Consider the following 14,333-nt stretch of genomic DNA (forward strand, 5'->3'; position numbering starts at 1 on the left):
CCCCAGTTGATGCGCCAGGCATCCCCGGTTCCCCTTTGGCAGTGGCAGTCTCACCAGCCCGGAGCCAGTCTGTTAGCTCTGGCTGGCTTCAGGAGCTGTTCACTTCTGTGGCGCCTGCCACTTTGCCTCGCCGGAAGTCCCCATATGATGTGTCTTGTGCCGTTGAACCAATCACGCAACATTCATTCCCTACTTATAAATCTACAACACTTAAAATATAAATCCGGGGACATTAAATGAAATCCAGGGACATTCCACAGACGGACTCCCTCATTGCGAGAAGCAGGGAACCAGGGAACCAGACAGGGAACCAGGCAGAGGGCCTTCTCGGTAGTGGCACCTGTCCTGTGGAACGCCCTCCCGTCAGATGTCAAAGAGATAAACAACTACCTGACATTCAGAAGACATCTGAAGGCAGCCCTGTTCAGGGAAGTTTTTAATGTGTGACATCTTAGTGTATTTTTGGTCTTTGTGGAAGCCGCCCAGAGAGCCTGGGAAAACCCAGCCATATGGGCAAGGTACAAATAATAAATTATTATTATTATTATTATTATTATTATTATTATTATTATTATTATTATTATTTTGTTCTGGGACAGATTTGTAAGTCCGAGGACTGTCCCTGGGAAACGGGGACATCTGGTAACCATATGCCAGAACATTCCTGTTTTCCAGTAATACAAGTTCAGTGATAACCTTTTGGGAAATCTTTTAGCAATACGCTATGCATAACCTGGGACTATTTTCTCAAATTCAGCACTGTGCCATTCAAGAGAGACATGTGGTATAAAACCCTTGGTGGCTTGATAAATTTTTAGCCAGGTTTGAGATATATAATTATATAGTGTGTGTGAATATATACTTTCCACAGCACTTTTCAGGATATATAGAACGCCACAATCTCTTCTCTACAGATCTCCTAGCAACAACCCTTCGAAGTAGGCTAGCTAGGCAGACGCGCTGTCCTGCACAAGGTTAACCCCCTGGGAGCCTCGTAATTGTGCAGTGATTTGAAGCAGGGAATCTAGCCAGCTCTTCTGTCCACTGAGTGACACTGCTTGCCCACTGAATGATGAATCCAGTATCTTTCACAGAACTGTCGAGTTGGAAGGGATCGCAAGGGTCATCAACCCCCTGCAACAAAGCAGTCTCAAAAACACAGCCCATTTCAATTGACTAGCAAACTCAGAGGAAACTCAAAGCAAAAATTTGCGGAAAAATGGGATGGTTATAGACGATATGTTCAAAAATACAATAATAGTTTTGACTCCGTGCTAGCATTCGAGTGACATAAGGAAGTAAAAGAAGGTGGATAACAATTAAGGATTTATTATGTTTTCTGAATGTATTGGAAAATTTATATAGAAAGGTTTATTGTTTTGTGTACATTCAATTGTAAGATAAAATATATGTGAAGGGACTTGACAGGAAGTCAAAATTGAAATGGAAAAAAAGATTTTGTAAGATAAAAGGGGGAAAATATTTATTTTCATTATTATTATTATTATTTTCTTTTTGTGTCCGGGTGTGTGTTTTGTATGAAATATTTGGGAGGAAATAAGACGGTAAATAACAAATAATAGCATCCTTCTGGACCGTCTTGAGGGGCTGGGAGCTGGAGGCACTGTCATACAGTGGTTCCGCTCCTTCCTCCTGGGCCGTGTTCAAAAAGTGGTGGTGGGGGATGAGTGTTCAGACCCCTGGGCTCTCACTTGTGGGGTGCCTCAGGGTTCTGTCCTCTCCCCCATGCTTTTCAACATTTAACTTGTTGATATAATATTAATATTTGGAACAACAGACGCAGAGGTAACAGCTGATGGCTTTACTGTTCATCCTGATTTCACTGTTGTGCCAGGACCAGGACTGTACAGGAATTTGCCTGTTCTCCCACCATTGGCCATAGCCAGGATGTGTGGCAAAGCTGCAGAAGCGGTAATGGTCCCACCAGATAGCAGATAGGATTTGGATTGCAGCCTAAATTGCTACCTACACAGAGATCTGCCAAGAAAAAGTGTTAGACCAGCTTTCCCCAACCTGGATAACTCCAGATGTTTTGAATGACAACCACCTCCCGGCCAACATGGGACATAGCTGTCAACTTACAGATTTGAAAATAAGGGACCAGCAGCCTTGAAAATAAGGGATCAGCAGCCAAAATAAGGTATTTTGCTTAGCTTATGCAAGTCGGGGCTGCCGTCGTCCTGGTGCGAGGAGTTCCATCGGCCCTTCCCCACCCGAGAGAGAGCGAGGGAGGAAGAGAGACTCTCGCCCGCGAGCCCGGCATGAGGCAGTTGCGGCGCCGCAGTGGCTGCTGAAGCGCATCCCTTCTGCGTCCCTCCCCATCCCCTCCTCTTCCTCCTCCCTCAGGCCGCCTCCTCAGCCGCCACCGGCTTCCCCTGGCAGCGCGGCGGAAGTCTCGCAAGAGAGGGCCTGCCTGCCCGCCTGCTGACACCTGTCTCCTCACAACGCGCCCCTGAGGGGGGGAAAGGAGAGACGGAGATGCGGCAGCTCGTGCACGCGCTATCTCATGCGGCAGAGGATCCCGAGCTACTGCTTCCCTCCCGAGCCGGGCAAGCATGAAACTCGGGAAATTTAAGGGACATCATCAATCCGGGACAGCAGCAGGACATGGTGCTGGGATAAGGGAGTTTCCCGCCAAATAAGGGACGGTTGGCAGTTATGACATGGGATGATGGGAGTTGTGGTCTAAAACATCTGGAAGACACTCAGTTGGGGGAGCGCGTCAGGCATTTGACATGCGGCTTAGTGGACATTGCTAGGTACTTAAAGGACACAGGAACAAACTCATTACACACATTTGCATATGTGTCCTGTCCTGATTATTGCACCAGGGCAAACATTTCTACTTGCCAGGTGGAATGATTCCGCTCTCTTCTCCCTATGCATGCTCTTCTCCCAAATCAGTTTTGAGCAGGGTGGATTTAATTTAAATCAAATCGATTTAAATCATGATTTTAATCAATAGTCAGTAAAACTTGATTTAAATCTTTTTTTTTTTAACATAAAGACTCATTCTTGCTAATATAATCTTAATATTTACAACCAGATGAAGGTTACATTTTTGGAATAAAAAATTTTCAGAGTAGTTTTTACAGTTATATAAAAAATTACTGATTTGGTTATACTATTAGAAATACATTGACATAATTATAAAATTATGGTGAGGTTTAATAAGTTAACTGTTTATATTTCGACAACTTTTCTGCTGTACTTTATTGGAAGGAGAAAAATAATCATTTCCTTAATAACAGTTTAAACAATTTATTTAACGAAAACAATAGCTTTATAGCATATGTATCCATGTTTGTTAACTGATGTGGCTAAAAGGGTTTTTTTTTATTAAAACAACTTAGACTGAGCTTTAGCACACATGAAAAACTTAAAACAAATCCTTATTTCCTGATGAATAGCCTTTGGACTATAATGTAACCTAAATAGAAAACTATATTTAGAAAGATTTTTCCTCTGAAAGCATTTTATTTTAAAAATCCGATTTAAATAAAAAAAACCCCTTTTTTTTGGTTTTTTTTAATCATTGATTTTTATCCACCCTGGTTTTGAGGAACACAGGGGGAAGGAGATAGTAGAAAGCCCCATTGCACAAGTTGATGTCCTTGCACAGGACTTCCATTAAAATAATTCATTAGCTGAATGTTGGGAAATCAAGATTTATAGAGTCGCCATTTTACCATTCCACCCTTTCTCACAAAAGGAAATTCAGGGCTCCTAACAGCAAACAACAAAACAAAAAACAGTTAGATGATCATAACTTATCATAAACATGCTCAAATCATCGACAGATCCTGCCAATAAAAATAGCAACTGATAAATAGCTTCCTAAGTTAGGCAGTGTCAGAAGTCTCACAGTCCTGTGCATTGCAATGCATACACTTTAAAATAATGTGAGAGTGACCTGCCCCCCCCCCGGGTTTTTAGACGTAAAATTCTACACACACAAGTTGTCATTTAAATGTTGTAAGGAAATGGAAAAATTCCTGAATCCTCTCATGGTCTTCCGCTCTGATATTTGGAGATTACCATGAGATTTTTTTGTGCCTGTACCAACTGGTCAATTAAAAATACAGTATTTTTCGCTCTATAGGATTTGTGGAAGGGGCTCAATTTCTCCTGCCGCTTCGCTGAAGGGGCACTGAGCAGAGAGGGGGAGAATTTTCTTTCTTGTTCTCCCCCTCTAAAACAAGGTGCGTCCTATGGTCGGGTACGTCCTATAGAGCAAAAAGTACGGTACATATATATATATATATATATATTTGCTTTCGTAGATTTTCACGGGTACAGGAATGTAGGTTTTGGTGTCTTCGGGTGTCTTCCCGTGTAAGAGTTGGGGTGTCTAGGCGACGTTTCGACGAGGTCTCACTCGTCATCTTCAGGCTGGTGCTTTCGGCTTCTTGTTACTAGAACAGAGCAGGATCTCAGTGTTTGAGTTCCTATAAATACTGTTGAGGGGGTGTGGTGTATAGCCTCCAACGTTCTGGGCAGAGAGGCTATACACCACACCCCCTCAACAGTATTTATAGGAACTCAAACACTGAGATCCTGCTCTGTTCTAGTAACAAGAAGCCGAAAGCACCAGCCTGAAGATGACGAGTGAGACCTCGTCGAAACGTCGCCTAGACACCCCAACTCTTACACGGGAAGACACCCGAAGACACCAAAACCTACATTCCTGTACCCGTGAAAATCTACGAAAGCAAATATATATATATATATATATATATATATATATATATATATATATATATATGCAGGTTTTGGTGTCTTCGGGTGTCTTCCCGTGTAAGAGTTGGGGTGTCTAGGCGACGTTTCGACGAGGTCTCACTCGTCATCTTCAGGCTGGTGCTTTCGGCTTCTTGTTACTGCCTAGACACCCCAACTCTTACACGGGAAGACACCCGAAGACACCAAAACCTGCATTCCTGTACCCGTGAAAATCTACGAAAGCAAATATATATATATATATATATATATATATATATATATATATATATATATATATATACTGCTGACTGGTCCTGTGGGTATGCTGCTGTGATAACCAAGATAATTATGCCCCGCCATTGGCTCTCTAAAATTTGATACTTTTCTAAAATGTACATTTCTTTAAGAACACAGACTGCTCCTGCAAGTCCTCTTTTGGAAGGCGGCCTTAAGAAGTGCAGTTCATCCATACCTACTTTATAGACTCTCAAGGGGGCTGTTGTGACCACAGCCCAAAGTAAAAATAGAATGGGGTGGGAGAGAAGCTGGAGATCTGTGGTCCATCACCTGGGCTTCAGGTCCTCTTAATGTCGCCACTACTGCGTGAACTTCCAGAGAAACCACCAAAATTGCAACAAGACCTGAGAATTGTTCTGAATTTCAAAATCAGAGGGATGTGTGTGGCCGGGGAGAAAGCTTTGGTATATGCGTACATTCATGTGAGCTGCTCCAGATCAGATCAGATCGTCAGATAGCTTATATTTTAATCGAGTCCTACTGCTTTTCTGACCGCAACACTGGGGTGTGCCCCTCCATTTTAAAAGAGTTATCTGGCAAACCTTGTTAGTTCAGCAAGTGGGCTGTATCTCTTTCGTCTGATGACTAGGCAGGCCTGTGGTCAAGTAAGGTCTCTGCCTTATAATCTGCAATAACCATGCTTTTTATATTGCCAGTGGGCTTGAAAATTGCTGCCATGCTAAATAAGCAAACAGGCCACCATATGATTAGCAATTTCCTTATGGCAGGAAGCTCAGCTAAGTGGGTTCTGGCCACAAACCTATTCTAAATAAAACTACTCTTCCCAGTAAAACGGAAAATAGAAAGCTGGTTCTGTTCCAGATACTCTTGAGTGCACATGCACCTGTTTAGCTCGAGGGCAATCAGGAAAGCTACACCTTCAAGTAATCTGAACTGGCTTTGAGGGGCTAGTTTGACATTCTTCCTCCCTTAACACACAATCACTCCAAGTGTGGGGTGGATACAGCGAGTCTTTTACCATAGAATAGCTACCATAGTGTGCATGCAACAGCTCTCCATTGCCTTGCCCAAATGACTGGAAGAATCCGACCACTTCCTCACATTCCGAACCATGGGGGCCACACTCATCATGAATAATAATAGTTTAGAGGTCCCAGGCCCTAAGGAAGTCAGATTATCCACCACCAGGGCCAGGGCCTTCTCAGTGATGACTCCGGCCTGGTGGAATGCTCTGTCCCATGAGACCAGGACCCTGCAGGATTTAACTTCCTTGCGCAGGACCATAGCTGTCAACTTACAGATTTGAAAACAAGGGACCCGCAGCCTCAAAAATAAGGGATCAGCAGCCAAAGTAAGGGACTTTCTGGGCACAGGTATGTTCAACTTCTGAGCCCCTCCGAGTCAAAGGCAGAAAGCCCAGCCAGCAGCCAAACGAAGCCTCAAGCGGTGGTTCCCACAGCGCAGCAACCCGGCAAAGGGGATGCAGCAAGGAAAACCACGGTCACCTCTCTGCTGGGAAGCGCTGAGCAAAGGCAAGTCCCCAGGCAACGCGGCCGATTTGATCGGCACAAGGCATGCAAGCTCCACCCCCCCAGTCGTTCTTAGACTCCTTATTGGGTGAGCAACGCAACCAAGCAACACAGTTGGAGCCTTCCTCCTCCCTGGCCGGCAGGGAGGGAGGGAGAGGAGATGTTGCCTTTGAAACCCGGGAAATTTAAGGGACATCATCAATAAGGGACAGCAGCAGGACACAGCGCTGGGATAAGGCAGTTTCCCGCCAAATAAGGGATGGTTGACAGCTATGCGCAGGGCCTGTAAGACAGAGCTATTCCGCCTGGCTTTCAACTTGAACTGAGCCTGATCTTTTATTCCCCTTCCTTCCCTTTTTATGAAGATTACCCACTCTGGGATCCCAGAGCTAATTCTCCCCTGGTCTCCACGCTGGCCCAAATAGGACTAACGTAGCCAGCTAGCCCTGATGATCTTCTTATGTTTATTGGATGGATTTCCCGCCTAAATTGATTTTTGAATTCTGAATTTATTGTTATTCACGTTTTATACTGTATTTTATGCTGTTTTTTGTTGCATCAATTAAGTGGTTTAAATTTGTTGTTAGCCGCCCTGAGCCTGGTTTTCTGCACCGGGAAGGATGGGGTATAAATAAAAAATTATTATTTATTATTATTATTATCACGTGGCAGGGCATGTCAGCAACCAGCTAAACCTGCTCACTGGGTTTAATGCCCTCCAGCTGTTGCTGAGCTGTGGCTCCACAATGTCTGACTGTTGGCCACGTTAGCTGGGGCCAATGAGAGTTGGGTCCCACCATGTCCGGAGGCCCGCAGGTTCTGAGGGGTAAAATAACCCTCACCGCATTCTGAGAAAACTTTTGCTGCTTTCCTGAACAAAGGAATTTCTCTGGGATTCTTGTTTGCTGGTATTGGCCTTCTTTCCTGCTACTTAGTTGCAAGCATTTTGCTTTGCCTTCTCTTGCAAACATTCGGTAAGATTACAGAATTGCTTCGATAGCTTAATGCCTGTAAGATTTGTGTGATCAAGTCTCTCCTCTTTCTTTGCTACTTAGTTGGGAATTCACTCATTTCTATTTTGTGCAAAATGTTACACTTAAGTTTTTCTTTTTAAAAAAATCATTTTTATTGATTTTTCCAATAAAAAACATCCAATTAATATATCCAATCATAACACTTCAATTAAAATAAAAAAACTAAAATAAAAAGATCAAATTATAGTCCAAATTGTATTTATTAATTTTTCGGAGTTCCCCATGGTCTGGAAGTTTTTCTACTGCAGAAGGCAGGTCTTTCTGCTGCCTGCGGTTGCCTTAAGGGCTGAGCTCATAATTTTTGTTTTCGACAATTGTTGTGGCATTTCCCCAGTAGCAGCATCTCCTACAGCCAATGTTCAGGAATGTTTTAACCAGTATGGCTCCCCTTTATCACATACACAGCCCAACAGGACAGTGACAATAATCCACCAACAGCATACAAATCAATATGGCTAACCTGATCCAAAACACCCACCCACCTCACCCACACACGAAAACAAAGATCACCACAGCCAATCACAAGCAAACAATCACACCCTAGGCCAACCCCAACCTCTCTCACCACCAAAGGAACACAAGTGAACAACACAAGCAACGCTGACACCAAACTCTACATACATTAAACATAATAGAAACACCGCCACCCGACCCCACCCCTATCCATCCTCCCTCTCTCCACCCCCCCTTTCTTTTTTCTTTTCTTCTCCCCCTAATGCCTCAACAAATGAAACGGATTTGTAAAAATGTTACATGAAAAAGAAAAAAATACGAGGCACCACACTTCTGTAAAACAAGAAAATCCTGAATAAAATAAAAAAACAAACAAACCAGAAATAAGGGAAGTTATAAGCAGCACCCGGCATGTCACACAGCAGCCAGTTTACAAATATGCCTGGCAGTATTTTGGGCTGTTTTATACTCTCCCCAAGGCTCTCTTGTTCTGCTGACATAACTGTAGGCTTGGTGTCCTGTGTCTTGTATTTTTAAAAACTGCTGCTGAGTACCGGTATTTTATTTCAGGGTTAGGCCTTTTGCCATTATCTTTTTAAACAACCAAATCATGGTACTTATTATATCTGCCTAGAAAAGTTTTGGATAAAAGTGTAGCGGCCAGTTCTATTGCAAGGAAAATAGCTAAGCTGGATATCATCATTTTATGACTATTTCTTTTCATTACCCCTTAGTTGACAGATATTTATTTATTTGCTTCAGTATTTTAGGTTGTATCTTCAGTGGCACTGCTAAATACAGTGGTACCTTGGGTTAAGTACTTAATTTGTTCCGGAGGTCCGTTCTTAACCTGAAACTGTTCTTAACCTGAAGCACCACTTTAGCTAATGGGGCCTCCTGCTGCTGCCGCACCACTGGAACCCGATTTCTGTTCTTATCCTGAAGCAAAGTTCTTAACCTGAAGCACTATTTCTGGGTTAGCGGAGTCTGTAACCTGAAGCGTATGTAACCTGAAGTGTATGTAACCTGAAGCATATGTAACCTGAAGCGTATGTAACCTGAGGTACCACTGTAATACAAAAACAGCCATCACTTTTGAGTACCATTTCTGCCCTGCCCACAGTGGTGGTGCTCCTCTTTGCTTTGTGTTGAATTTTCACAGAGCTGTGAAAATATGTTCAGGCTGCTAAATGCACCTTAACATAGTGCAAAGCCAAACTTTTATTTTTAATCAGGTGTTAAATAAGCCCAGTTATTTCCAGAAGATCAATGCTACGTCTTCAAGAAACTTCTTAGAAGGTAAGTTTTATTTCATTCAAGTTCCCTTGCAATTCAAGTTTCTAGCTCTCAAGAGGTTAGTGTGCTATTAAAACACATGAAAAGCAAAGGGCGAGTAAAAAGCAGCCCCAAATCATTGCTTTTCCAATTCCATAAAACAACAGAAGTCAGGAATAAAATAGCATAGGGAAATTTTATTTTGAAAATATGGCAAGAGTCTAAGGCACTTCAAACATTAAAATGCACATGACTGAAGTGAACATGACAGAGAAATAGCTTTCCATATATACGTGCCCAGAACTACCTTTGATTTCATTAGAGATGAACATATCTTCCAATATATCTCAGGGATCATGTATATAACAGTTAATAAAATCTAGTTAACAATTGTGTAATGTATTATTTTAATTACAATGGAATAAAAAGTGTCAAAAATACTGACTTAATCTTTGATATAAAAGCTATACAAATCGGCAGCAACAGTTTATTTAGCAAGTTTCAGACCCATCTTCCACTGTTAAGCCATCAACCCACCAGCTGAGATTCCAAAGAGCTGACAACATAATCAATTGCCACTTTTTAAAAAATAAGCATGAACACACTCAAAACCGTTTTGGAATGACATTTATAATAAAAGAGTTCTTGCCAACAATTCCAACATTAGCAAATATAAATATCTGTAAAGAACATACCTTAAAAAAAGCTAACAAGATTTGTCCAGAGGTGCATTAAGGGGGAGTACAGTCATAACTGAACAGATAGCTTAAAAACTGTACGCAAAGTAACAGAAGATATATTCTGCAGCAAAAACATCATACCATTTCCTAGAGGCTGAAAATGTGGGCACTGGGAAGACTCAAAGGGCTACAGATGCCACACAAAGGCTGCATGAAAATACCGTATTTTTCTGGGTATAACACGCCCCCATGTATAAGACGCCTCCTATTTTTGGGGACTCCTAATTATGAAAATGGTTGTTGACCTTTTTTTTTTTGGAGAGGATTTCCCATAGTTGTTAAGGGTTTTTTGGGGGGATTAGCCCAAAGTTGTTGAGCAACCTATCACACGTCGCCCTGATGCACCCCCAAATTTTTAACATAATTTTGAATAAAAAAAGAGAGCTCGTCTTATACACAGAAAAGTATGGTAGCTACGGCAATTATCCAGCTAGCAGTGACCTTTGTGTCCAGCAACTTGCCCTGTCATCAGATACTTCCCTATACCTCACTGTAAACCTGTAAGATCCTGCACTGGCATGGGGAAGTCTGCCCAGGCACACATGCATGACCATGGCCACGCTATGTACACGGATCCAAGGTGACTTTGTTAGGAAAGGTGCTATCCCGACTTTTCTTCCTGTTGACCCTTCTTTGTCTTTAGCTCTAGACGTTTGCTTTCAGTTTGCTGGTGAGCTCAGGCACAAGACGATTACATTCAATATCTGTCACTGTAAAACAGTAACTGCTAGCAGCTTGGGAGAGGTGACACGAGAGTTTACAGATACATGTGCATTAGCAATCAAATGTGCCTCTATGTGTAGGACCAGGAGATGGCTTTCTTCCAAGCCTCGGGGTGCCCTAGAAAAGAAAAAGGAGACGGCTGTTAAAGATGGGGAAATAATTAAGGTGGCCGTAGAAAGCCACTGACCCTAGTTTAAAACTTACTAAATGCTTTTATTGGCACAAAGATATGTGCAGCTCCATCAACTTCAGTACAGTTCTGAAGTGTGGGATGTGATACCTAAGTAGCAGTCAAGTACAACATTCCTTGTTTTCCTAGAGTGGACGTGTAGGGGAATATTTGGTCCAGCCAGTAGAAAACTTCCTGTTTCCTCCTGGCTGGGACACACTTCCTTTGCATGTGACTAGAGGTGGGTGTGACCTTACCTGTCCAGGTAACAAAAAGGACAAGGCACACAGCACTCTCTCTCTCTCCTTGACTTCCTCCGTCATTGGAGCAGCTTTTTAGCTAGAGATTATCTCCATATGTGATTGATCCACATGCATATACTTTGTAACTAAGTCTGCCTTCAGGGATCCAACTGTGAACTGAATGTGAGTAAACTTCTTTTATATACTTTATACAAGATTGTGGCGTGTTTATTCTTTTAAGAGGGATATAAGGGAACTTACCAGGAACCTAATAGTGAGAGGCTTACACAAGCCTGCAACCAGCTATCCACTGTGCGTTTAAAAGGGAAATGTAAAACTCTGCTAAGTAAAAGAACTTGCTAGTGCAAGTTAGGAAGGATATTAATAAACAATATATCCTCTCCTGTCTCCCTGAACATTCCCACATAAAGCAGTGAAAGAACACGGCTTTCATGAGACAGTGGCCACAGGACATCATTTTTCGATTGAAGCCATCATAGCAGATAGAAAGAAAAACAGCAAGAAACAGGAACAGTCGTGGATTTTTATAGCAAAAAAGGGAGTATGAGTACCCTGGATCGGGAAAGTGACACAACCTCCACCCTGGAGACCAGACTATCCAACACTGGAGGTGGGTGTGGGCATGTTAAGTATAATTGGTTTAATTCACTCAGAAATGGGGAAATGTCTGAGAATTAATGAAGGTTTAAAAAGGAAAATGGCTAAATGTGTATTGGCAACATTGGCTTTCTAAGTGGTTCCTGGGCTTCTTAATGGGTTGATAACTAGCTAACTGTTGTTTTCTGCTTGCTCTAAACTGAATGTAACATTTGATCAGGTGACAAAGGTACTGAGTTGCAAACTCGCCATCTTGTAAGAGTGGTGGCCATTTTCTTTCTCTCAAACTCTGTGGAGTGAGGATGTAAATGAAGCTCTGCATATAAAAAGCCTAAGGCAGGCTGCAGGGAGAGACAGACCTCTGCTTCTAGATCTGTTTGGATTATTTCACATTTTCTTAGATGCTGAGCCTGTGCTGGACAGAACAAGACACTGTATGGGTATTTTGGATGTATCATTTGAAGTTTTTGTTATGCTTTGAAGAAAGTTCTGCAAGTAAAAGTTGGAATAATATCTAATGGGCCTGGACAATGGTTTCTTCCAAAAGGAGTCAGTTCTTATGCTTCCAGTTGCTTCAAACTGCACAATATATTAGTACCTGCAATGGGGCACACCTTTCTCATCAGTTACAGGTAGGTAGCCATGTTGGTCTGCCATAGTCAAAATAAAAAAATTCCTTCCAGTAGCACCTTAAAGACCAACTAAGTTAGTTCTTGGTATAAGCTTTCGTGTGCATGCACGTATCTGAAGAAGTGTGCATGCACACGAAAGCTCATACCAAGAACTAACTTAGTTGGTCTTTAAGGTGCTACTGGAAGGAACCTTTCTCATCAGTGTATCTTTTAATAAAGATCTTGTTCCAGCAACCATGGCAGAAAAATTCCAACCATCACAAGAAGAAAAAAATACTGAAATGAAGAATAGCAGCTACAGTGACACCAAGCAGAAGGCTAAAGTGGGAGAGACATACCAAGATCACTACTGGTTAAGTTTCTAAACTTTGAGAGTCGGCACTGACTTGGACGAAGACTCAAAAATCCTTTTGCCAACCCTGACCACATAAACCAAAGAATTATGTGTGGAATGTAACCATGTAACTCACCGGGGACTGTGTTTTGGAAAAGTTCACGTGAGCATAGAGAAGAACAGCTATATCCTTGTGCCCTGCCTCCAGGGCTATCGAAAGTGCCGTACTGCCATCCTTAAAAAAGAGAGAGAGAGAGAAATAATGTGCATATGTCCATCTAGAACTTTCTTAAAAGTGCAACAGCCTTTGAATGTTGAAAGAGAGCAAAATGCAAGTCCTGTCATTCAGCCAGCCAAAACCATATAGAGTAAGTTTCAAAAACATTTATTATAATTGGCAAGATTTGTGTTTCTGTTTTGTGAGGCAATGCAATGGTCAGGGGGTCTTCTCAACGAGGGAGCAGGATTATTACAAGAACACTGGGACCACAAGAACACCAAGTAATTTGGTGACCATTTTAGGAAGCTGAACATTATATTGCCCAGAGGAAGAGAAATGGGGTGATAAAATGTTCATCAAATCTTAGAATTGGCTGTGATAGTTCCAGTTAAATTAACCACCTTCTTAAATTTCAGACACTCCCAGAGGGCAGGTTTCTCTTTACGCCTTTCCTACATGTGTAATCTTGACACAAAAACAAAAAAACCCACCGTTGTCAGAATCACAGGGTGCTATATTGCCTTATAAAGACTTCAAGATATAATGACACAGCCAGAGGTGCCAGCTTGCAAAGGCGATGGAGGTGGGTCGACTTCAGGGCGTTTGGGGGTGGAGCTGAACATGATGGCAACGCAGCTTCAATGGCCGGTGGCTCCTCCTCCTCCGGCCGCCACCAGCTGGGGGCTGATTTGACCCTCCTCCCCCTCCGCAGCAGGCCTCTGATGGCAACTCACATTATCCTCCAGCGTGCCATTGCATCCCGGCTGAGCAAGCAGAAGTTTGACTATTTCCACGTGTCCGTGTTCGCTAGCGCACATCAAAGCTGTGGAGCCCTCGTCATCCTGGATGTTGACATCTGCGCCACAAGCCAGCAGAGCTTTCACCATATCTATTCGCCCATGGCTCACAGCAAGCATGAGAGCAGTTTGGCCAGCCTGCATGCAGGAGAACAAAAACGATACACGTTTCCTGGAGCACAGATTAGCATAGTGGAGTCATACCCAGATCAAACTTGGTCCAACTCCTCGAAAGATTCCATCAACAGTGTCTTCGAAACATTTTACACATCACTTGGGAAGAAAGGTGAACTAATGCCAGTGTACTGGAAGAAGCAAAGATCACCAGTGTCGAAGGAATGATTCTTCAACATCAACTTTGATGGACTGGTCATGTTGTTCGGATGCCTGATTATCGTCTTCCAAAGCAACTATTCTATTCTGAACTTAAAAATGGAAAGCGTAACGCTGGTGGTCAACAAAGGAGGTTTAAAGACTCTCTCAAGGCAAATTTTAAAAAAATGTAGTATGAACACCAACAATTGGGAAACAGTGGCCTGCGAGTGCTCCAACTGGAGAACAGCCTTTAC

The 14,333-nt window shown here is 42.6% G+C and overlaps 1 protein-coding gene across 1 annotated transcript in view; it reads right to left on the minus strand.

Moving 5' to 3' along the window:
- Positions 1-9,466: 9,466 nt before the first annotated feature.
- The window catches only part of KANK1 (KN motif and ankyrin repeat domains 1), a 131,173-nt gene continuing 126,306 nt past the window's right edge, over positions 9,467-14,333 (minus strand). Inside the window, exons 10-12 of the mRNA XM_081176160.1 lie at positions 13,702-13,902; positions 12,884-12,982; positions 9,467-10,869 (exon numbers count right to left, since the gene is read on the minus strand). Of these exons, the coding sequence (XP_081032286.1) occupies positions 10,804-10,869; positions 12,884-12,982; positions 13,702-13,902 (366 nt within the window). The 3' untranslated portion in view covers positions 9,467-10,803. The remainder of the gene's footprint in view (positions 10,870-12,883; positions 12,983-13,701; positions 13,903-14,333) is intronic.

Source organism: Podarcis bocagei (genome assembly GCF_964188305.1).
Source record: "Podarcis bocagei genome assembly, chromosome: 17".
In the NCBI taxonomy this organism is placed as follows: domain Eukaryota; kingdom Metazoa; phylum Chordata; class Lepidosauria; order Squamata; family Lacertidae; genus Podarcis; species Podarcis bocagei.